The sequence below is a fragment of the Heptranchias perlo genome, chromosome 42 (assembly GCF_035084215.1).
Source record: "Heptranchias perlo isolate sHepPer1 chromosome 42, sHepPer1.hap1, whole genome shotgun sequence".
In the NCBI taxonomy this organism is placed as follows: Eukaryota; Metazoa; Chordata; class Chondrichthyes; order Hexanchiformes; family Hexanchidae; genus Heptranchias; species Heptranchias perlo.
In genome coordinates this window covers 9,382,715-9,407,015 of record NC_090366.1, presented here as the reverse complement: position 1 = coordinate 9,407,015, position 24,301 = coordinate 9,382,715, and the positions used below count along the sequence as shown (strand labels likewise).

The following is a 24,301-nucleotide window of genomic DNA, read 5'->3' as shown; positions in this document are numbered from 1 at the left end:
GCTTGATGGCAATGTTAGAGAGAGGAATATAGAATCATAGATTCATAGAAAGTTACGGCACAGAAGGAGGCCATTCGGCCCATCGTGTCCGTGCCAGCCGAAAATGAGCCATCCAGCTCAATCCCACTTTCCAGCACTTGATCTATATCCCTGTAGGTTACGGCATTTCAAGTGCACATCCAGGTACTTTTTAAATGAGTTGAGGGTTTCTGCCTCTACCACCCTCTCAGGCAGTGAGTTCCAGACCCCCACCACCCTCTGGGTGAAAAAAATTCTCCTCAGCTCCCCTCTAATCCTTCCACCAATCACTTTAAATCTATGCCCCCTGGTTATTGACCTCTCTGCTAAGGGAAATAGGTCCTCCCTATCCACTCTATCTAGGCCCTTCATAATTTTATACACCTCAATTAAATCTCCCCTCAGCCTCCTTTATTCCAAAGAAAACAACCCCAGCCTATCCAATCATTCCTCATAGCTAAAATTCTCCAGTCCTGGCAACATCCTCGTAAATCTCCTCTGTACCCTCTCTAGTGCAATCACATCCTTCCTGTAATGTGGTGACCAGAACTGAATGCAATACTCAAGCTGTGGCCTAACCAATGTTTTATACAGTTCTAGCATAACCTCCCTGCTCTTATATTCTATTCCTCGGCTAATAAAGGAAAGTATCCCATATGCTTTTTTAACCACCTTATCTACCTGTCCTGCTACCTTCAGGGATCTGTGGACATGCACTCCAAGGTCCCTCACTTCCTCGACACCTCTCAGTATCCTCCCATTTATTGTGTACTCCCTTGCCTTGTTTGCCCTCCCCAAATGCAATACCTCACACTTCTCTGGATTGAATTCCATTTGCTGCTTTTCTGCCCACCTGCCCAGTCCATTGATATCTTCCTGCAGTCTACAGCTTTCCTCCCCACTATCAACCACACGGCCAATTTTTGTATCATCTGCAAACTTCTTGATCAAGCCCCCTACATTCAAGTCCAAATCATTAATATATACCCCAAAAAGCAAGGGACCGAGTACTGAGCCTTGTGGAACCCCACTGGAAACAGCCTTCCAGTCACAAAAACACCCGTCGACCATTACCCTTTGCTTCCTGCCACTGAGCCAATTTTGGATCCAACTTGCTACTTTCCCTTGGATTCCATGGGCTTATAATTTTTTGACCAGTCTGCCATGTGGGACTTGGTCAAAAGCCTTGAATAAAATACACTACATCAAACATGTTACCGTCATCGACCCTCCTTGTTACCTCCTCAAAAAAATTCAATCAAGTTTGTCAGACACGACCTTCCCTTAACAAATCCATGCTGACTGTCCTTGATTAATCCGTGCCTTTCTAAATGATGGTTTATGCTGTCCCTCAGAATTGATTCCAATAATTTGCCCACTATCGAGTTTAGACTGACTGGCCTGTAATTACTCGGTCTATCCCTCACTCCCTTTTTAAACAACGGTACAACGTTAGCAGTCCTCCAATCCTCCGGCACCACGTCTGTATCCAGGGAGGATTGGAAAATGACGGTCAGAGCCTCCGCTATTTCCTCCCTTGCTTCTCTTAGCAGCCTGGGATACATTTCATCCGGGCCTGGCGATTTATCTAATTTCAAAGATGCTAAACCCCTTAATACTTCCTCTCTCACTATGTTTATCCCATCCAATATTTCACACTCCTCCTCCTTAACTACAATCTCTGCATTGTCCCCGTCTTTTGTGAAGACAGATGCAAAGTATTCATTTAGAACCATACCCACATCTTCCACCTCTGCACACAGGTTACCTTTTTGGTCTCTAATAGGCCCTACTCTTTCCTTAGTTATCCTCTTGCTCTTTATGTATTTATAAAACATTTTTGGGTTTTGCTTGATTTTACTTGCCAGTATTTTTCATGCCCTCTCTTTGCTTTCCTAATTTCCTTTTTAGTTTCACCCCTGCACTTTCTATACTCCTCTAGGCTTTTTGCAGTATTGAGCTCTCGGTGTCTGACATAATCTTCCCTTTTTTGCCTTATCTTACCCTGTATGCTCCTTGTCATCCAGGGGGCTCTAGATTTGACAGTCCCACCCTTTCTCTTTGTGGGAACATGTTTACTCTGAACCCCTTGAATCTCCCTCTTGAATCTCTCCCACTGCTCCGACACTGATTTACCTTCAAGTAGCTGTTTCCAGTCCACTTTTGCTAAATCACTTCTCAGCTTAGTAAAATTGGCCTTTTCCCAATTGAGAACTTTTACTCCTGGTCTATCTTTGTCCTTTTCCATAACTACGCTAAATCTAACTGAATTATGATCACTACCACCAAAATACTCTCCCACTGATACTCCTTCCACCTGCCCAGTTTCACTCCCTAAAACTAAATCCAGAACTGCCCCTTCTCTTATTGGGCTTGCTACGTACTGGCTAAAAAAGTTCTCCTGAATGCAATTTATGAATTCTGCACCCTCTGTACCGTTCACACTGATTGTATCCCAGTTAATATTTGGGTAGTTGAAATCCCCGACTATTTCTGCCCTATTGTTTTTGCACTTCTCAGAAATTTGCCGACATATTTGCTCCTCCATCTCCCTCTGACTGTTTGGGGGTCTATAGTTCACTCCCAGAAGTGTGACTGCTCCTTTTTTGTTCTTTAGCTCAACCCATATGGCCTCATTTGATGATCCTTCTCACATATCATCCCTCCTCACAGCTGTAATTGTTTCTTTAACCAATATTGTGACCCCCCTCCTTTTATATCCCCCTCTCTATCTCGTCTGAAAACCCTGTAACCAGGAACGTTGAGCTGCCATTCCTGCCCCTCTTTAAGTCATGTTTCAGTAATAGTTAAAATACCAAACTTCCACATGTCTTTCTGTGCCCTCAGCTCATTTGCCTTATTCACTAGACTCCTTACATTGAGCTATACACCATTAATCACTGCCAAACTCCTTTGTTGTCTAGTTTCTAACCCTTGTTTCCTCTGCCTTCCAAACTCACTCACTAATTTTCTGCCTTCCATTTCCAGCTCTGTTTCTCTCCCTTCTAAATCTATGCTCAGATTCCCATCCCCCTGCCAAGCTAGTTTAAACCCTCCCCAACAGCACTAGCAAACCTCCCCGCGAGGATATTGGTCCCGGCCCTGTTGAGGTGCAACCCGTCCGGCTTGTACAGGTCCCACCTCCCACAGAACCGGTCCCAATGTCCCAGGAATCTAAAGCCCTCCCTCCTGCACCATCTCTCCAGCCACGCATTCATCTGCTCTATCCTCCTATTTCTATACTCGCTAGGGCGTGGCACTGGGAGTAACCCGGAGATTACTACCTTTGAGGTCCTGCTTATTAATCTCTTTCCTCACTCCTTAAAATCTGCCTGCAGGACCTCATCCCTCTTTCTACCTATGTTGTTGGTACCGATATGGACCACGACCTCTGGCTGTTCACCCTCTCCCTCCCAGAATGTTCTGCAGCCGCTCAGTGACATCCTTGACCCTGGCACCAGGGAGGCAACATACCATCCTGGAATCACATCTGCGGCCGCAGAAACGCCTGTCTGTTCCCCTAACTATAGAATCCCCTCTCACTATCGCTCTCCTGACCTTCCTCCCCACCCTGTACAGCTAAATGCCGGGCCTTGAGATTACAGATTGTGGCGGAATACAATTCTGCTGCTGCTGATGGCCCACAGCGCCTCATGGATGCCCAGTTTTGAGCTGCTGGATCTGTTCTGAATCTATCCCATTTAGCACGGTGGTAGTGCCACACAACACGTTGGATGGTGTCCTCAGTGTGAAGACGGGATTTCATATCCACGAGGACTGTGCGGTGGTCACTCCTACCAATACTGTCATGGACAGATGCATCTGCGACAGGTAGGTTGGTGAGGACGAGGTCAAATAGGTTATTCCCTCGTGTTGGTTCTCTCACCACCTGCCGCGGACCCAGTCTGGCAGCTATGTCCTTCAGAATTCGGCCAGCTCGGTCAGTAGTAGTACTGCCGAGCCACTCTTGTGATGGACATTGAAGTCCCCCACCCAGAGTACATTCTGTGCCCTTGCTACCCTCAGTGCTTCCTCCAAGTGGTGCTCAACATGGAGGAGGACTGATTCATCAGGTGAGGGAGGGCGGTAGGTGCTAATCAGCAGGAGGTTTCCTTGTCCATGTTTGTCTGGAAGCCATGAGACATCATGGGCTCTGGAGGACTCCCACCTGACTGTATCCCACTGTGCCAACACCTCTGGTGGGTCTGTCCTGCCGGTGGGACAGGACATACCCAGAGATGGTGATGGAAGAGTCTGGGACATTGGCTGAAAGGTATGATTCTGTGAGTATGGCTATGTCAGGCTGTTGCTTGACTAGTCTGTGGGACAGCTCTCCCAACTTTGGGCGCAGTCCCCAGTCCCCAGATGTCATTGAGGAGGACTTTGCAGGGTGGGCTGGGCTGGATGAGCCTTCGTCACGTCCTGATTCGATGGCTAGGTCACAGCCGAGTGGCCCGTCTGCTTTTATTCTTTTGTTCCTTTCTAACAGTTATTGATACGACTGAGTTGTTTTCCAGGCCACGTCAGAGGGCAGTTAAGAGTCAACCACAATGGTGTGGGGGCTGGAGTCGGCAGGTTTCCTTCCCAAAAGGAACCAGTTGGGTTTTTACGACAAAACTACAGCTTCACGGTCACTTTTACTGATAATCGGCTTTTTAAAAAGAAATCTGGGAATAAAGGGCTGGTCATTAGCAAAAGTGGCCTTGGAGCTGTCGGATTATTGCCCCATTCCCTGTATCACACCCCATTCCTTGTATCACACCCCATTCCCTGTATCACACCCCATTCCTTGTATCACACCTCATTCCCTGTATCACACCCCATTCCCTGTATCACACCCCATTCCCTGTATCACACCCATTCCCTGTATCACACCCATTCCCTGTATCACACCCCATTCCCTGTATCACACCCCATTCCCTGTATCACACCCCATTCTCTGTTTCAAACCCCATTCCCTGTATCACACCCATTCCCTGTATCACACCCCATTCCCTGTATCACACCCCATTCCCTGTATCACACCCCATTCCCTGTATCACACCCCATTCCCTGTATCACACCCCATTCTCTGTTTCAAACCCCATTCCCTGTATCACACCGCATTCCCTGTATCACACCCCATTCCCTGTATCACACCCATTCCCTGTATCACACCCATTCCCTGTATCACACCCCATTCCCTGTATCACACCCCATTCCCTGTATCACACCCATTCCCTGTATCACACCCCATTCCCTGTATCACACCCCATTCTCTGTTTCAAACCCCATTCCCTGTATCACACCCCATTCCCTGTATCACACCCCATTCTCTGTTTCAAACCCCATTCCCTGTATCACACCCCATTCCCTGTATCACACCCCATTCTCTGTTTCAAACCCCATTCCCTGTATCACACCCCATTCCCTGTTTCAGACCCCATTCCCTGTATCAGACGCATTCCCCGTATCACACCCCATTCCCTGTATCACACCCCATTCCTTGTATCAGACCCCATTCCCTGTAGCAGACCCCATTCCCTGTAGCAGACCCCATTCCGTGTATCACACACCATTCCCTGTATCACACCCCATTCCTTGTATCAGACCCCATTCCCTGTATCACACCTCATTCCCTGTATCACACCCCATTCCTTGTATCACACCCCATTCCCTGTATCACACCCCATTCCCTGTATCAGACCCCATTCCCTGTATCAGACCCCATTCCCTGTATCACACCCCATTCCCTGTATCAGACCCCATTCCCTGTATCACACCCATTCCCTGTATCACACCCATTCCCTGTATCACACCCCATTCCCTGTATCAGACCCATTCCCCGTATCACACCCCATTCCCTGTATCACACCCCATTCCCTGTTTCAGACCCCATTCCCTGTATCAGACCCATACCCCGTATCACACCCCATTCCCTGTATCAGACCCCATTCCCTGTATCAAACCGATTCCCTGTATCAGACCCCATTACCTGTATCAGACCCCATTCCCTGTAGCAGACCCCATTCCCTGTATCACACCCCATTCCCTGTATCACGCCCCATTCCCTGTATCACACCCCATTCCCTGTTTCAAACCCCATTCCCTGTATCACACCCCATTCCCTGTATCACACCCATTCCCTGTATCACGCCCCATTCCCCGTATCACACCCCATTCCCTGTATCACACCCCATTCCCTGTATCACGCCCCATTCCCTGTATCACACCCCATTCCCTGTTTCAAACCCCATTCCCTGTATCACACCCCATTCCCTGTATCACACCCATTCCCTGTATCACGCCCCATTCCCCGTATCACACCCCATTCCCTGTATCACACCCCATTCCCTGTATCACACCCCATTCCCTGTATCAGACCCATTCCCCGTATCACACCCCATTCCCTGTATCACACCCCATTCCCCGTATCACAACCCATTCCCTGTATCACACCCCATTCCCTGTATCAGGCCCATTCCCTGTATCACACCCCATTCCCTGTTTCAAACCCCATTCCCTGTATCACACCCCATTCCCTGTATCACACCCATTCCCTGTATCACACCCCATTCCCTGTTTCAAACCCCATTCCCTGTATCACACCCCATTCCCTGTATCACACCCATTCCCTGTATCACGCCCCATTCCCCGTATCACACCCCATTCCCTGTATCACACCCCATTCCCTGTATCACACCCATTCCCTGTATCACGCCCCATTCCCCGTATCACACCCCATTCCCTGTATCACACCCCATTCCCTGTATCAGACCCCATTCCCTGTATCACACCCCATTCCCTGTTTCAGACCCCATTACCTGTATCAGACCCCATTCCCTGTATCACACCCCATTCCCCGTATCACACCCCATTCCCTGTATCAGACCCCATTCCCTGTATCACACCCCATTCCCTGTATCAGACCCCATTCCCTGTATCACACCCCATTCCCTGTATCACACCCCATTCCCTATATCATACCCCATTACCTGTATCAGACCCATTCCCCATATCAAACCTCATTCCCTGTATCACACCCCATTCCTTGTATCACACCTCATTCCCTGTATCACACACCATTCCCTGTAGCAGACCCCATTCCCTGTATCACACCCATTCCCTGTATCACACCCCATTCCCTGTATCACACCCATTCCCTGTATCACACCCCATTCCCTGTGGCAGACCCCATTCCCTGTATCACTCCCCATTCCCTGTATCACATCCCATTCCCTATATTAGGCCCATTCCCTGTATCACACCCCATTCCCTGTATCACACCCCATTCCCTGTATCACACCCCATTCCCTGTAGCATACCCCATTCCCTGTATCACACCCATTCCCCATATCAATCCTCATTCCCTGTAGCAGACCCCATTCCTTGTATCACACCTCATTCCCTGTATCACACCCCATTCCCTGTATCACTCCCCATTCCCTGTATCACATCCCATTCCCTATATTAGGCCCATTCACTGGTATCACACCCCATTCCCTGTATCACACCCCATTCCCTGTATCACACCCCATTGCCTGTATCACACCCCATTCCCTGTATCACACCCCATTCCCTGTATCACACCCATTCCCTGTATCACACCCCATTCCCTGTATCAGACCCATTCCCTGTATCACATCCATACTCTGTATCAGACACCATTCCCCGTATCACACCCCATTCCCTGTATCACACCCCATTCACTGTATCAGACCCCATTCCCTGTATCACACCGCATTCCCTGTATCACACCCCATTGCCTGTATCACACCCCATTCACTGAATCACACCCCATTCCCTGTATCAGACCCCATTCCCTGTATCACACCCCATTCCCTGTATCACACCCCATTCCCTGTATCAGACCCCATTCCCTGTATCACACCCCATTCCCCGTATCACACCCCATTCCCTGTATCACACCCCTTTCCCTGTATCACACCCCATTCCCCGTATCACGCCCCATTCCCTGTATCACACCCATTCCCTGTATCACACCGCATTCCCTGTATCACACCCCATTGCCTGTATCACACCCCATTCACTGAATCACACCCCATTCCCTGTATCAGACCCCATTCCCTGTATCACACCCCATTCCCTGTATCACACCCCTTTCCCTGTATCACACCCCATTCCCCGTATCACGCCCCATTCCCTGTATCACACCCATTCCCTGTATCACACCCCATTCACTGAATCACACCCCATTCCCTGTATCAGACCCCATTCCCTGTATCAGACCCCATTCCCTGTATCACACCCCATTCCCTGTATCACACCCCATTCGCTGTATCAGACCCATTCCCCGTATCACGCCCCATTCCCTGTATCACACCCATTCCCTGTATCATGCCCCATTCCCTGTATCACACCCCATTCCCTGTATCACACCCCATTCCCTGTATCACACCCCATTGCCTGTATCACACCCCATTCACTGAATCACACCCCATTCCCTGTATCAGACCCCATTCCCTGTATCACACCCCATTCCCTGTATCACACCCCTTTCCCTGTATCACACCCCATTCACTGAATCACACCCCATTCCCTGTATCAGACCCCATTCCCTGTATCAGACCCCATTCCCTGTATCACACCCCATTCCCTGTATCACACCCCATTCGCTGTATCAGACCCATTCCCCGTATCACGCCCCATTCCCTGTATCACACCCCATTCGCTGTATCAGACCCATTCCCCGTATCACGCCCCATTCCCTGTATCACACCCATTCCCTGTATCATGCCCCATTCCCTGTATCACACCCCATTCCCTGTATCACACCCCATTCCCTGTATCACACCCCATTCGCTGTATCAGGCCCATTCCCTGTATCAGACCCATTCCCTGTATCACGCCCCATTCCCTGTATCACACCCCATTCCCTGTATCGCACCCCATTCCCTGTATCAGACCCCATTCCCTGTATCACACCCCATTCCCTGTATCAGACCCCATTCCCTGAATCACACCCCATTCCCTGTATCACACCCCATTCCCTGTATCACACCCCATTCCCTGTATCAGACCCCATTCCCTGTATCACACCCCATTCCCTGTATCACACCCCATTCCCTGTATCACACCCCATTCACTGCATCAAGCCTTTTTCCCTGTATCCGCCCTCATTGCCTAAATCAGGCCTCATTCCCTGTATCTGATCCCATTCCCTCAATGTATCAGGACCCATACAGTGAGTCAGACCCTTCCCTTCCTATAAATAATAAAAGGGTTGTTAAAGGAAGGGTGGGACCGATTAGGGACAAAAAAGGAGATCGTCTTGTGGAGGCAGAGGGCATGGCTGAGATACTAAATTAATACTTGGCATCAGTCTTCACTAGAGGAAAGAATGCGGCCATTGTAGCAGTAAAGGAGGAGGTCGTAGTGATATTGGAGAGGATAAAAATAGATAAAGAGGAGGGACTTAAAAGATTGGAAGTACTCAAAGTAGAAAAGTCACCTGGTCCAGATGGGATGCATCCTGGGTGACTGAGGGAAGTAAGGGTGGAAATTGCAGAGGCTCTGGCCACAATCTTCCAATCCTCCTTAGATATGGGGACGGTGCCAGAGGATTGCAAATGTTACACCCCTGTTCAAAAAAGGGGAGAGGGATAAACCCGGCAATTACAGGCCAGTCAGTCTAACGTTGGTGATGGGGAAACTTTTAGAAACACTAATCCTGGACAAAATTAATTGGCATTTGGAAAAGTATTGGCTAATAAATGAAAGTCAGCACGGATTTGTTAACGGAAAATTGTGTTTGACTAACTTGATTGAGTTCTTTGATGAAGTAACGGAGAGGGTTGATGAGGGGAGTGCGGTTGATGTGTATATGGACTTTCAAAAGGCATTTGATAAAGTTACGACATATTAGACCTGTTAGCAAAATTGAAGCCCATGGGATTAAAGGGACAGTGTCAGTGTGGATACAAAATTGGCTAAAGGACAGAGGAGTGATGAACGGTTGTTTTTCAGACTGGAGGGAAGTGTACAGTGGTGTCCTCCAGGGGTCAGTATTAGGACCACTGCTCGTTTTGATATATATTAATGACTTAGACTTGGATGTACAGGGCATAATTTCAAAGTTTGCAGATGACATGAAACTTGGAATTGTAGTAAACAATGTGGAGGACAGTAACAGACTTCAGGAGGACATGGGCAGATTGGTGAAATGGGCAGATGAAATTTAACGCAGTGTGAGGTGATGCATTCATAGAATCATAGAAAGTTACAGCACAGAAAGAGGCCATTTGGCCCATCGTGTCCGTGCTGTCTGAAAAAGAGCTATCCAGCTTAATCCCACTTTCCAGCACTTGGTCCGTAGCCCTGTAGGTTACGGCACTTCAAGTGCACATCCAGGTGCTTTTTAAATGAGTTGAGGGTTTCTGCCTCTACCACCCTCTCAGGCAGTGAGTTCCAGACCCCCACCACCCTCTGGATGAAAAAATGTCTCCTCAGCTCCCCTCTAATCCTTCTACCAATTACTTTAAATCCTCTGGTCACTGATCCCTCTGCTAATGGAAATATGTCCTCCATTTTGGTAGGAAGAATGAGGAGAGGCAATATAAACTAAATGGTACAATTTTAAAGGGGGTGCAGGAACAGAGAGACCTGGGGGTGTATGTACACAAATCTTTGAGGGTGGCAGGACAAGTTAAGAAGGCTGTTGAAAAACCATATGGGATCCTGGGCTTTATTACATAAGAACATAAGAACATAAGAAATTGGAGCAGGAGTAGGCCAATCGGCCCCTCGAGCCTGCTCCGCCATTCAATAAGATCATGGCTGATCTGATCCCAACCACAAATCTAAAGAACACAAGAAGTAGGAGCAGGACCCGGCCACACAGCCCCTGGGCCCTCTCCGCCACCCACAGGGCCTTGACCGATCCGAACTCAGCTTCATGTCCAATTTCCTGCCCGCTCCCCATAACCCCTAATTCCCTTTACTTCTAGAAAACTGTCTATTTCTGTTTTAAATTTATCTAATGATGTAGCTTCCACAGCTTCCTGGGGCAGCAAATTCCACAGACCCACCACCCTCTGAGTGAAGAAGTTTCTCCTCATCTCAGTTTTGAAAGAGCAGCCCCTTATTCTAAGATTATGCCCCCTAGTTCTAGTTTCACCCATCTTTGGGAACATCCTTACTGCATCCACCCGATCAAGCCCCTTCACAATCTTATATGTTTCAATAAGATCGCCTCTCATTCTTCTGAACTCCAATGAGTAGAGTCCCAATCTACTCAACCTCTCCTCATATGTCCGCCCCCTCATCCCCGGGATTAACCGAGTGAACCTTCTTTGTACTGCCTCGAGAGCAAGTATGTCTTTTCTTAAGTATGGACACCAAAACTGTATGCAGTATTCCAGGTGCGGTTTCACCAATACCCTATATAACTGCAGCAATACCTCCCTGTTTTTATATTCTATCCCCCTAGCAATAAAAGCCAACATTCCGTTGGCTTTCTTGATCACCTGCTGCACCTGCATACTAACTTTTTGATTTTCTTGCACTAGGACCCCCAGATCCCTTTGTACTGCAGTACTTTCCAGTCTCTCGCCATTAAGAAAATAACTTGCTCTCTGATTTTTCCTGCCAAAGTGCATAACCTCACATTTTCCAATATTATATTGCATCTGCCAAATCTCCGCCCACTCACCCAGCCTGTCTATATCCCCCTGCAGGTTTTTTATGTCCTCCTCACTCTCTACTTTCCCTCCCATCTTTGTATCATCTGCAAATTTTGATATGTTGCACTCGGTCCCCTCCTCCAAATCGTTAATATAGATTGTAAAGAGTTGGGGACCCAGCACCGACCCCTGTGGAACACCACTAGCTACTGGTTGCCAGTCCGAGAATGAACCATTTATCCCAACTCTCTGCTTCCTGTTCGATAACCAATCCTCCACCCATGCCAGAATGTTACCCCCAATCCCGTGATTTTTTATCTTAAGTAATAATCTTTTATGTGGCACCTTGTCGAATGCCTTCTGGAAGTCTAAATACACTATGTCCACTGGTTCCCCTTTATCCACCCTGTACGTTATATCCTCAAAGAACTCAAGCAAATTTGTCAGACATGATTCCCCTTCATAAAGCCATGCTGACTTTGTCCTATTAAATTATGCTTATCTAAATGTTCCGTTACTGTCTCCTTAATAATAGACTCCAAAATTTTACCCACCACAGATGTTAAGCTAACTGGCCTATAATTTCCAGCCTTCTGCCTACTACCCTTTTTAAATAACGGTGTTACATTAGCAGTTTTCCAATCTGCCGGGACCTCTCCTGAGTCCAGGGAATTTTGGAAAACTATCACCAAAGCATCCACAATCCCTACTGCCACTTCCCTCAAGACCCTAGGATGGAAGCCATCAGGTCCAGGGGATTTATCCGCTTTGAGTCCCATTATTTTACTGAGTACCATCTCCTGAGTGATTTTAATCGTATTTAGCTCCTCCCCCCGTAGAGTCCCCTGTTTGTCCAGTGTTGGGATATTCTTAGTGTCCTCTACTGTAAAGACTGAAACAAAATATTTGTTCAGCATTTTTGCCATCTCCATGTTTCCCACCATTAATTTCCCGGTCTCATCCTCTAAGGGACCTACGTTTGCCTTAGCCACCCTTTTTCTTTTGATATAACTATAGAAACTCTTGCTATCTGTTTTTATATTTTTTGCTAATTTCTTTTCATAATCTAACTTCCCTTTCTTAATCAATCCTTTAGTTACTTTTTGCTGTCTTTTGAAGAATTCCCAATCTTCTATCCTCCCACTAAGTTTGGCTACCTTATATGTCCTTGTTTTTAGTCGGATACTATCCTTGATTTCTTTACTTAGCCACGGATGGCTGTCATTTCTTTTACACCCTTTTTTCCTCAGTGGAATATATTTATTTTGAAAGTTGTAAAATAACTCCCTAAATGAACACCACTGCTCATGTACCGTCTTACCCTTTAATCTATTTTCCCAGTCCACTTTAATCAATTCCGCTCTCATACCATCATAGTCTCCTTTATTCAAGCTCAGTACGCTTGTTTGAGAATCAACCTTCTCACCCTCTAATTGGATATGGAATTCAACCATGTTGTGGTCGCTCGTTCCAAGGGGATCCTTAACTAGGACATTATTAATTAATCCTAACTCATTACAGAGGACCAGGTCCAAGGTTGCCTGCCCCCTTGTAGGATCAGTTACATACTGCTCAAGAAATCCATCCCTGATGCACTCAATGAACTCGTCCTCAAGGCTGCTCTGCCCAATTTGATTTGTCCAGTTAATATGATAATTAAAATTCCCCATAATTATAGCTGTTCCCTTATTACATGCCCCGACTATTTCCTGATTAATATTAATAGAGGCATAGAGTACAAAAGCAAGAAAGTTATGCTAAACCTTTATAAAACACTGGTTGGGCCTCAGCTGGAGTATTGTGTCCAATTCTGGGCACCGCACTTTAGGAAGGACGTCAAGGCCTTGGAGAGGGTGCAGAGGAGATTTACAAGAATGGCCCCAGGGATGAGGGACTTCAGTTATGTGGAGAGACTGGAGAAGCTGGGATTGTTCTCCTTAGAGCAGAGAAGGTTAAGGGGAGATTTGATAGAGGTGTTCAAAATCATTTTGTTTTTATATTCCTTCATGGGATGTGGGCGTCGCTGGCAAGGCCGGCATTTATTGCCCATCCCTAGTTGCCCTTGGGAAGGTGGTGGTGAAGGTCATGAGGGGGTTTTGACAGAATAAATAAGGAGAAACTGTTTCCAGTGGCAGAAGGGTTGATAACCACAGGACACAGATTGAAGGTGATCGGCAAAAGAGCCAGAGGGGGAGATGAGGAAACATTTCTTTTACGCAGCGAGTTGTGATGATCTGGAATGCGCTGCCTGAAAGGGCGGGGGAAGCAGATTCAATAATAACTTTCAAAAGGGAATTGGATAAATACTTGAAGGGGAAAAATTTACAGGGCTCTGGGCAAAGAGCAGAAGGAATGGGACTAATTGGACAGCTCTTTCAAAGAGCCAGCACAGGCCCGATGGGCCGAGTGGCCTCCTCCTGAGCTGCATCTCCAAGGGTGCTCTGAAGGCCCCGCCCATCTCTCCTCAGACCCCGCCCCCTCCAATGCGCTGCTTGCCATTGGTTCTCACTCCATTTGACATCACAATGGGCTGCGAGTGCTCGGCGTCAGGCGAGGGGCGGGGCGGGAGGATATTTAAATTAGCAAGCCTTCCCTCCCGGTTCTGATTGGCAGACGTTCAAAGTTGTGGGGGGGGGCGTGGGGCGGGCTTCGGCCCACGTGGCCTCGCGTGTGTATGGCGTGTTCCTGTCCTGATTGGGAGGATGGCGCGTGGGCGGGGCCGGCGCCGTGTGGGCGGGACCGGCGCCGGGTGGGCGTGTCCACTCGCTGATTGACAGCCGGGGGCGGTGATTGGCAGGCCGGGCTGTCAACATCTCAGCGTGAAGATGGCGTCAGGCGGAGCGGAGAGGAGCCCGGGGGAGAGCGGCAGCAAGGCCCAGGGGAGCGGCCCGGCGCCGGCAGGTCGGTACGCGAGAGTGGCGGTTACCAGGGAAACCTGGGGTCAGGGGGGGGGCCTGTTACCAGGGAAACCTGGGATGAAGGGGGCCGGTTACCAGGGAAACCAGGGGTCAGGGGGTCAGTTACCAGGGAAACCTAGGATGAAGGGGGCCGTTTACCAGGGGTCAGGGGGTGAGTTACCAGGGAAACCTGGGATGAAGGGGGCTGGTGACCAGGGAAACCTGGGATGAAGGGGGCTGGTGACCAGGGAAACCAGGGGTCAGGGGGTCAGTTACCAGGGAAACCTAGGATGAAGGGGGCTGGTGACCAGGGAAACCAGGGGTCAGGGGGTCAGTTACCAGGGAAACCTAGGATGAAGGGGGCCGTTTACCAGGGGTCAGGGGGCTGGTGACCAGGGAAACCTGGGATGAAGGGGGCCGGTTACCAGGGAAACCAGGGGTCAGGGGGTCAGTTACCAGGGAAACCTAGGATGAAGGGGGCCGGTTACCAGGGGTCAGGGGGTCAGTTACCAGGGAAACCTGGGATGAAGGGGGCTGGTGACCAGGGAAACCTGGGATGAAGGGGGCCGGTTACCAGGGAAACCAGGGGTCAGGGGGTCAGTTACCAGGGGAACCTGTGATGAAGGGGGCTGGTTACCAGGGGAACCTGGGATGAAGGGGCCCGGTTACTAGGGGAACCTGGGATGAAGGGGGCCGGTTACCAGGGAAACCTGGGATGAAGGGGGCTGGTGACCAGGGAAACCTGGGATGAAGGGGGCCAGTTACCAGGGAAACCTGGGATGAAGGGGGCTGGTGACCAGGGAAACCTGGGATGAAGGGGGCCGGTTACCAGGGAAACCAGGGGTCAGGGGGTCAGTTACCAGGGGAACCTGTGATGAAGGGGGCTGGTTACCAGGGGAACCTGGGATGAAGGGGCCCGGTTACCAGGGGAACCTGTGATGAAGGGGGCTGGTTACCAGGGGAACCTGGGATGAAGGGGCCCGGTTACTAGGGGAACCTGGGATGAAGGGGCCGGTTACCAGGGGAACCTGGGATGAAGGGGGCCGGTTACCAGGGGAACCTGGGATGAAGGGGGCCGGTTACCAGGGGAACCTGGGATGAAGGGGGCCGGTTACCAGGGGAACCTGGGATGAAGGGGGCCGGTTACCAGGGGAACCTGGGATGAAGGGGCCCGGTTACTAGGGGAACCTGGGATGAAGGGGCCGGTTACCAGGGGAACCTGGGATGAAGAGGGCCGGTTACCAGGGAAACCTGGGATGAAGGGGGCCGGTTACCAGGGAAACCTGGGATGAAGGGGGTCGGTTACCAGGGAAACCTGGGATGAAGGGGGCCGGTTACCAGGGAAACCTGGGATGAAGGGGGGTCGGTTACCAGGGGAACCTGGAATGAGGGGTCAGTTACCAAGGGAACCTGGGATGAAGGGGGCCAGTTACCAGGGAAACCTGGGATGATGGGGCCGGTTACCCTGGAACCCTGGGATGAAGGGGGCCGGTCAGGGAAACCTGGGATGAGGGGTCAGTTACCAGGGGACCCTGGGATGAAGGGGGCCGGTTACCAGGGGAACCTGGGATGATGGGGCCGGTTACCCTGGAACCCTGGGATGAAGGGGGCCAGTCAGGGAAACCTGGGATGAGGGGTCAGTTACCAGGGGACCCTGGGATGAAGGGGGCTGGTTACCAGGGGACCCTGGGATGAAGGGGGCTGGTTACCAGGGGACCCTGGGATGAAGGGGGCTGGTTACCAGGGAAACCTGGGATGATGGGGCCGGTTACCCCGGAACCCTGGGATGAAGGGGGCCGGTTACCAGGGAAACCTGGGATGAAGGGGGCCGGTTGCCAGGGATTATTAGTCCTGGCCTCTGGGTTATTAGACCAGTACCTGTACCTATTATAGATACTGGACCTATTATGGTGACACTTTCCTGTCAACATCTCCCATTGTAAATTGCTATGTCAACTGTCACAGTGCAGTGCTGGCTTTGGCCAGTAGATGGCTCTGTGGAGATAGTTTCCAAAGTCCCTCCCAACTCTGTTGCCATCTTGTTGACTGTGGCAACACAAACAGGCAGTTGGAGAGTATTGGATTAAGGCTGAGTGTCAGCGCCACCACACCGAATAAGTCCTGTGACAGTTAACGGCACCGCGTTGGAGCTGTCCCGACACTCCGGTGTATATAATGTTCAGACAGCCTCACACGGTGTCATTAGCCGAGCTTCTCCACAGCCTGATAGTGGACAGATTGCGGTTAGCATTTCTCAGCAGATCGGCCTCCGCACAGATGGGTCAGCAACTGATGTCTGTTGGTGACGGGCTGCTTTAGAAGCACTAACTGGGTCCCCGGTACCAAGTCACCGCTCACCCAGTAATAAGAAGCTTCTTGTCTCTCCCTTTCTGAGAGCATTTTGCTTTGTATTCACTGTGTCTGGCACTAAATGATGTATTCTACATGGCAAAACACGTTTGAAGATTATTCTTACATAGAATGTACAGCACAGAAACAGGCCATTCGGCACAGCTGGTTCATGCTGGTAGTTAATGCTGCACACAAGTCTCCTCTCACCCCTCTTCTCAATGATGAGTTTAAAATTCTCATTAAATGAGTGAGGAGAGAAATTAGGTGAAATTTCTGTACACTGAGGGCTGTTGGAGTATGGGATGCTTTGGCACGGGGAGCGGTTGAGGCAGAGACCATGGTATCCTTTAAGGGAGAATTGGATATAAGGAAAAAGAGGAAGATACAGGGCTATGCGGAGAGAGCGGGCAGTGGGATTAGTTTGGGATTGATACACAGTTATGGGGAAAGAGCAGGGCAGCGGGATTAGTTTGGGATTGATACAGGGCTATGGGGAGAGAGCGGGGCAGTGGGATTAGTTTGGGATTGATGCAGGGCTATGGGGAGAGAGCGGGGCAGTGGGATTAGTTTGGGATTGATACAGGGCTATGGGGAGAGAGCGGGGCAGTGGGATTAGTTTGGGATTGATACAGGGCTATGGGGAGAGAGCGGGGCAGTGGGAGTAGTTTGGGATTGCTCTAGCATAGAGCCAGCACAGACACGATGGGCCGAATTACCTCCTCTTGTGCTCTAAACTTCCATGGTTCCCCAACCCCATGCCTGAAATTGCTGGCATTGACATCATCGAGTGATACAAGACAGCTGAGCGTTCCTGCTCTGCCGCTGAATGTGACCCTGCTCTCCTGAAACCTACGTCTCACCGGCTGGCAGGAAAAGTGCCAGGATCCAGATGTCAGAGGGGTGCGTTTCCTCAAAGGCCAATATCACAGCAGCTGTTCTATGTATCGAATGGTTAAGTGTGCTATTAGTTCAAGGCCTGTCTACGCCTGGCCCCTGGCAGTGGGACGCTTCTTGCGAGCTGCTGTTCTGTATGTAGCAGACTGAAGGACTCCTTCAAGGCCCGCTTGCACCAAAGGGCCGTGACCTGGCAAGTCCACCGTCTGTCCAGCGGCTGCTGGCGATTCGGTAACCCTCGACCTACTGTACTGTTTACTTCACTGCAGAGCAGCTTGGGGGACGTGAGCATCCATTTTGTTTTCCGGGCTGCCTTAAAGAAAGAAAGAAGTTGCATTTATATAACTCCTTTCAAGACCTCAGGATGTCACAAAGCGTATTACAACCAACAAAGTGCTTTTGGAATATAGAAAAACGGCAGCCAATTTGCAAACAGCAAGCTCCCACCAACAGCAATAAGATAATGACAAGATCATCTGCAAAACTGTCATTGACTGGGTACAGTACCTGGAGACTGTAGGGTCAGTGACTGTCATTGACTGGGTACAGTACCTGGAGACTGTAGGGTCAGTGACTGTCATTGACTGGGTACAGTACCTGGAGACTGTAGGGTCAGTGACTGTCATTGACTGGGTACAGTTCCTTGAGACTGTAGGGTCAGTGATAGTCATTGACTGGGTACAGTACCTGGAGACTGTAGGGTCATTGACTGGGTACAGTACCTGGAGACTGTAGGGTCAGTAACTGTCATTGACTGGGTACAGTACCTGGAGACTGTAGGGTCAGTGACTGACATTGACTGGGTACAGTATCAGGAGACTGTAGGGTCAGTGATAGTCATTCACTGGGTACAGTACCTAGAGACTGTAGGGTCAGTGACTTTCATTGACTGGGTACAGTACCTGGAGACTGAAGGGTCAGTGACTGTCATTGACTAAGTACAGTTCCTTGAGACTGCAAGCTCAGTAACTGTCATTCATTGGGCAGTACCTGGAGACTGTAGGGTCAGTAACTGTCATTGACTGGGTACAGTATCAGGAGACTGTAGGGTCAATGATAGTCATTGACTGGGTACAGTACCTGGAGACTGTAGGGCCAGTGACTGTCATTGACTGGGTACAGTACCTGGAGACTGTAGGGTCAGTGACTGTCATTGACTGGGTACAGTACCTGGAGACTGTAGGGTCAGTAACTGTCATTGACTGGGTACAGTACCTGGAGACTGTAGGGTCAGTGACTGACATTGACTGGGTACAGTATCAGGAGACTGTAGGGTCAGTGATAGTCATTCACTGGGTACAGTACCTAGAGACTGTAGGGTCAGTGACTTTCATTGACTGGGTACAGTACCAGAAGACTGTAGGGTCAGTGACTGTCATTGACTAAGTACAGTTCCTTGAGACTGCAAGCTCAGTAACTGTCATTCATTGGGCAGTACCTGGAGACTGTAGGGTCAGTGTCTGTCATTGACTGGGTACAGTACCTGGAGACTGTAGGGTCAGTGACTGTCATTGACTGGGTACAGTACCTGGAGACTGAAGGGTCAGTGACTGTCATTGACTGGGTACAGTACCTGGAGACTGAAGGGTCAGTGACTGTCATTGACTGGGTACAATACCTGGAGACTGTAGGGTCAGTGACTGTCATTGACTTGGTACAGTACCTGGAGACTGTAAGGTCAGTGACTGTCATAGTACCTGGAGACTGTTGGGCCAGTGACTGTCATTGACTGGGTACAGTACCTAAGAATGTAGGGTCAATTACTGTCGTTGACTGGGTACAGTACATGGAGACTGTAGGGTCAATGACTCATTGACTGGGTACAGTACCTGGAGACTGTAGGGTCAGTGACTGTCATTGACTGGGTACAGTACCTGGAGACTGTAGGGTCAGTGACTGTCATTGACTGGGTACAGTACCTGGAGACTGTGGGGTCAGTGACTGTCATTGACTAGGTACAGTACCTGAAGACTGTAAGGTCAATGACTGTCATTGACTAGGTACAGTACCTGAAGACTGTAAGGTCAATTACTGTCATTGACTAGGTACAGTACCTGAAGACTGTAGGGTCAATTACTGTCATTGACTGGGTACAGTACCTAAGAATGTAGGGTCAATTACTGTCATTGACTGGGTACAGTACATGGAGACTGTAGGGTCAATGCCTCATTGACTGGGTACAGTACCTGGGGACAGTAGGGTCAGTGACTGTCATTGGGTACCCTTGAGCTCCGATCTAAAACTCTGTTGCCCGTATCCTAACTCTCTCCTCCAATTCTGGCCTCTTGCCCATCCCCGATTTTAATCGCTCCACCATTGGCGGCTGTGCCTTCAGCCGCCTAGACCCTAAGCTCTGGAACTCCCTCCCTAAACCTCTCCTACTCTCTACCTCTCTCTCCTTTAAGACGCTCCTTAAAACCTATCCCTTTGACCAAGCTTTTGGTCACCTGTCCTAATATCTCCTTATGTGGCTCGGTGTCAAATTGTGTTTGATAATCGCTCCTGTGAAGCGCCTTGGGACGTTTTACTTGGTTGAAGGCGCTATATAAATGCAAGTTGTTGTTGTTGATTCTGATAATAGCCCGCGTTCAGGATCTGGCATATTGATTCCCTCCAGCTCTCCTTATCCATATCATCGTTTTTCATTGTTACGCCCACAGCCTACCATTACTGCTCCCTGCTCAGAAATACAGATTGAACACTCAGTAAGATCTGTCCCCTCAGCAGCAATAGAACTAGGTTTGTGTTTGCAGCGCGAGGCACAGGGCCCGGTCAGTTCATGTAGCGGGTGAGGCCAGTGAAAGGCTCTTGGCCCCCATCCCCCTCTTTCACTCCCACTGCCCCACTCTCTCCCCATAGCCCTGTATCAATCCCAAAACTACTCCCACTGCCCCACTCTCTCCCCATAGCCCTGTATCAATCCCAAAACTACTCCCACTGCCCCACTCTCTCCCCATAGCCCTGTATCAATCCCAAACTAATCCCACTGCCCCGCTCTCTCCCCATAGCCCTGTATCAATCCCAAAACTACTCCCACTGCCCCGCTCTCTCCCCATAGCCCTGTATCAATCCCAAACTAATCCCACTGCCCCGCTCTCTCCCCATAGTCCTGTATCAATCCCAAACTAATCCCACTGCCCCGCTCTCTCCCCATAGCCCTGTATCAATCCCAAACTAATCCCACTGCCCCGCTCTCTCCCCATAGCCCTGTATCAATCCCAAACTAATCCCGCTGCCCCGCTCTCTCCCCATAGCCCTGTATCAATCCCAAACTAATCCCACTGCCCCGCTCTCTCCCCATAGCCCTGTATCAATCCCAAACTAATCCCACTGCCCCGCTCTCTCCCCATAGCCCTGTATCAATCCCAAACTAATCCCACTGCCCCGCTCTCTCCCCATAGCCCTGTATCAATCCCAAACTAATCCCGCTGCCCTGCTCTCTCCCCATAGCCCTGTATCAATCCCAAACTAATCCCACTGCCCCGCTCTCTCCCCATAGCCCTGTATCAATCCCAAACTAATCCCACTGCCCCACTCTCTCCCCTTAGCCCTGTATCAATCCCAAACTAATCCCACTGCCCCGCTCTCTCCCCATAGCCCTGTATCAATCCCAAACTAATCCCACTGCCCCGCTCTCTCCCCATAGCCCTGTATCAATCCCAAACTACTCCCACTGCCCCGCTCTCTCCCCATAGCCCTGTATCAATCCCAAACTAATCCCACTGCCCCGCTCTCTCCCCATAGCCCTGTATCAATCCCAAACTAATCCCACTGCCCCGCTCTCTCCCCATAGCCCTGTATCAATCCCAAACTAATCCCACTGCCCCGCTCTCTCCCCATAGCCCTGTTGTTGTAGCGGGTGAGGCCAGTGAGAGGCTCTTGGCCCACATCTCCCACTTTCAAGCTCTCTTTTGCTGCGCTGCCCACTCATTCCACTTGGCTGGAGTTTTGTGTCCAATTCTGGGCACCACACTTAGGAAGGATGTAAATGCCTTGGAGAGGGTGCAGAGGAGATTTACTAGAATGGTACCGGGGATGAGAGACTTCAGTTATGTGGAGAGACTGGAGAAGCTGGGATTGTTCTCCTTAGAGCAGAGAAGGTTAAGGAGAGATTTAACAGAGGTGTTGAAAATCATGAGGGGTTTTGATAGAGCAAGTAGGGAGAAACTGTTTCCTTTGGGGCAAGTGGGTTGGTATCCAGAGGTCATTGATTTAAAATAATTGGCAAAAGAACTCGAGGGGAAATGAGGAGAATTTTTTTCACGTGGAGGGTGTGATCTGGAGCGCACTCCCTGAAAGGGCGGTGGAAGCAGATGCCATAGGAACTTTCAAAAGGCAATTGGACATGTACTTGAGGAGGACTAATTTGCAGGGTCATGGGGAAAAAGCTGGGGTGTGGGACTAAATGGGACAGCTCTTTCAAAGAGCCGGCACAGGCTCGATGGGCCGAATGGCCTCCTTCTGTGCTGTAAGATTCTATGATTCTATATGATTCCGTCCTGATGTGGGACCTAAACAGGCAGCCTTACTTCCTGACGCAGCACCAGCACAGTCCCTCGGCATCACGGGGGAGGGAAAGGTGGAGGCAGAGGGATAGGGGTGGAGGAAGGGGGACTGAGAGAGATCAGGAGTTAGGGGACCAGGAGATTGGGAGGAAGGGGGACTTAGGTGGGGGAGAGACTGGGACCGAGAGAGACGGGAAGGAGAAGTGGACTAAGGCACAAAGACTGAGAGAGGGATGTAGATCAAGAGAGATTGGGGGAGGGGAGAGAAGGGGACTGAGAGAGACAGGGGATGAGAGGGGGAACAAGAGAGATGGGGGGAAGAGAGGAGAACTGAGAAATGAAAGGGGAATGAGAGAGAAGGGGACTGAGAGAGACAGGGGATGAGAGGGGGGGAAGGAGAGAGATTGGAGAGAGGAGCGAAGGAGAGGGGGAGAGAAGGGGACTGAGAGAGACAGGATGAGAGGAAGGAAGGAGAGAGATTGGAGGAGGGGAGAGAAGGGGACTGAGAGAGACAGGGGATGAGGGGGGGAAGGAGAGAGATCGGAGGAGGGGAGAGAAGGGGACTGAGAGAGACGGGATGAGAGGGGGGAAGGAGAGAGATTGGAGAGAGGGGGAAGGAGAGAGATTGGAGGAGGGGAGAGAAGGGGACTGAGAGAGACAGAGGATGAGGGGGGGAAGGAGAGAGATTGGAGGAGGGGAGAGAAGGGGACTGAGAGAGACAGGGGATGAGGGGGGGAAGGAGAGAGATCGGAGGAGGGGAGAGAAGGGGACAGAGAGATGGGATGAGAGGGGGGAAGGAGAGAGATTGGAGAGAGGGGGAAGGAGAGAGATTGGAGAGAGGGGGAAGGAGAGAGATCGGAGGAGGGGAGAGAAGGGGACTGAGAGAGATGGGATGAGAGGGGGGAAGGAGAGAGATTGGAGAGAGGGGGAAGGAGAGAGATTGGAGAGAGGGGGAAACAAGGTGTTGCGAGATGAAGATAATGGAGACTGAGAGGCAGGGAAGATTGCGCGGGAAGGAAAGTGAGAGGGAACGTGAGAAAGGTGAAGAGACGAAATGAGAAACAGTGAGAAGATAACGGCGGTAATTTTAACCCCCAAGCACAGGTGGGTTGGGGGCGGGTGGGCAGTGAAAATTGTCGATTTTCGGAGCGGGACCGCACCCTGGGCTCCAGCGCGCCCACTTCTGGGTTTGACCCAGGCATGTTCGGAGGCGAGCACACAACAGACACCTGGAAGTCCCACCCCCACTTAAAGCTGGCGGGCCGATACTTAAAGGGGCAATGTACCTCATTGAAATAGTTGAGGTACTTAATTTTTTGTGTATTTCAAAAATAAAACAACTTTAACCTTACCTGTTTGGGTTTCCCATCGCTTCCGATTCACGTCAGGTGAAAGCAGGCGGGAAGGGCCGGATCCATGAGGCGAGGGCCTTTATTGCACAGCTAGTGGGCCTGGAGGAGCAGGAGTGCTTCATCCAGGCCCAACAAGCTCACCTGGCGCAACATGACCCCGCAATCGGCCGATACCCCCCCTGACGGCGGACCCGCCCCCCCCCCCCCCCCCCGATCTTCTCCAAGGCCCACCCAATGTCGTCCACGTACCCCACCTCCCCCTACCCCTCTGATTTCTTCCACGGTCTCTCTCTCTCTCCCTTCCGCCCCCCCCCTCTCTCTCATTCGAGGCTCCTTTCCCTCCCAACAGGCAGCCAGCCTGTCAATCTGGCTGCCTGGCGCGTGGCGAACCCGGAAGCAACAAATACTCACCTTCACTTGAGTTGCGATCGCAGCTTGCGACAAACTCATCCGGGTTCCCCACGCGAATATCTGGACTGGGTTCTCGGCTGAATTTTGGCTCCCAGTTAAAATCGTGCCCAACGTGTCGTAAAAGGGATTGTGAGAAAGGAATTAATGGATTGAGAGGGAGGAGGGTGTGAGAGAGAATCCAAATGTTAGGTGAATGTGGATGTCAAAACCGAGTATGATGGGCACATTGTATATCTGGTTACAGTGGGGAT

General features: G+C 50.3%; 1 protein-coding gene across 2 annotated transcripts in view; it reads left to right on the top strand.

Moving 5' to 3' along the window:
• The first annotated feature begins 14,436 nt into the window (after positions 1-14,436).
• Positions 14,437-24,301, top strand: part of lipeb (lipase, hormone-sensitive b) — a 146,969-nt gene continuing 137,104 nt past the window's right edge. For both annotated transcript variants that reach the window (XM_067975239.1, XM_067975235.1), the window contains exon 1: positions 14,437-14,540. In XM_067975239.1, coding sequence (XP_067831340.1) covers positions 14,465-14,540 — 76 coding nt within the window. In that variant the 5' untranslated portion in view covers positions 14,437-14,464. The remainder of the gene's footprint in view (positions 14,541-24,301) is intronic.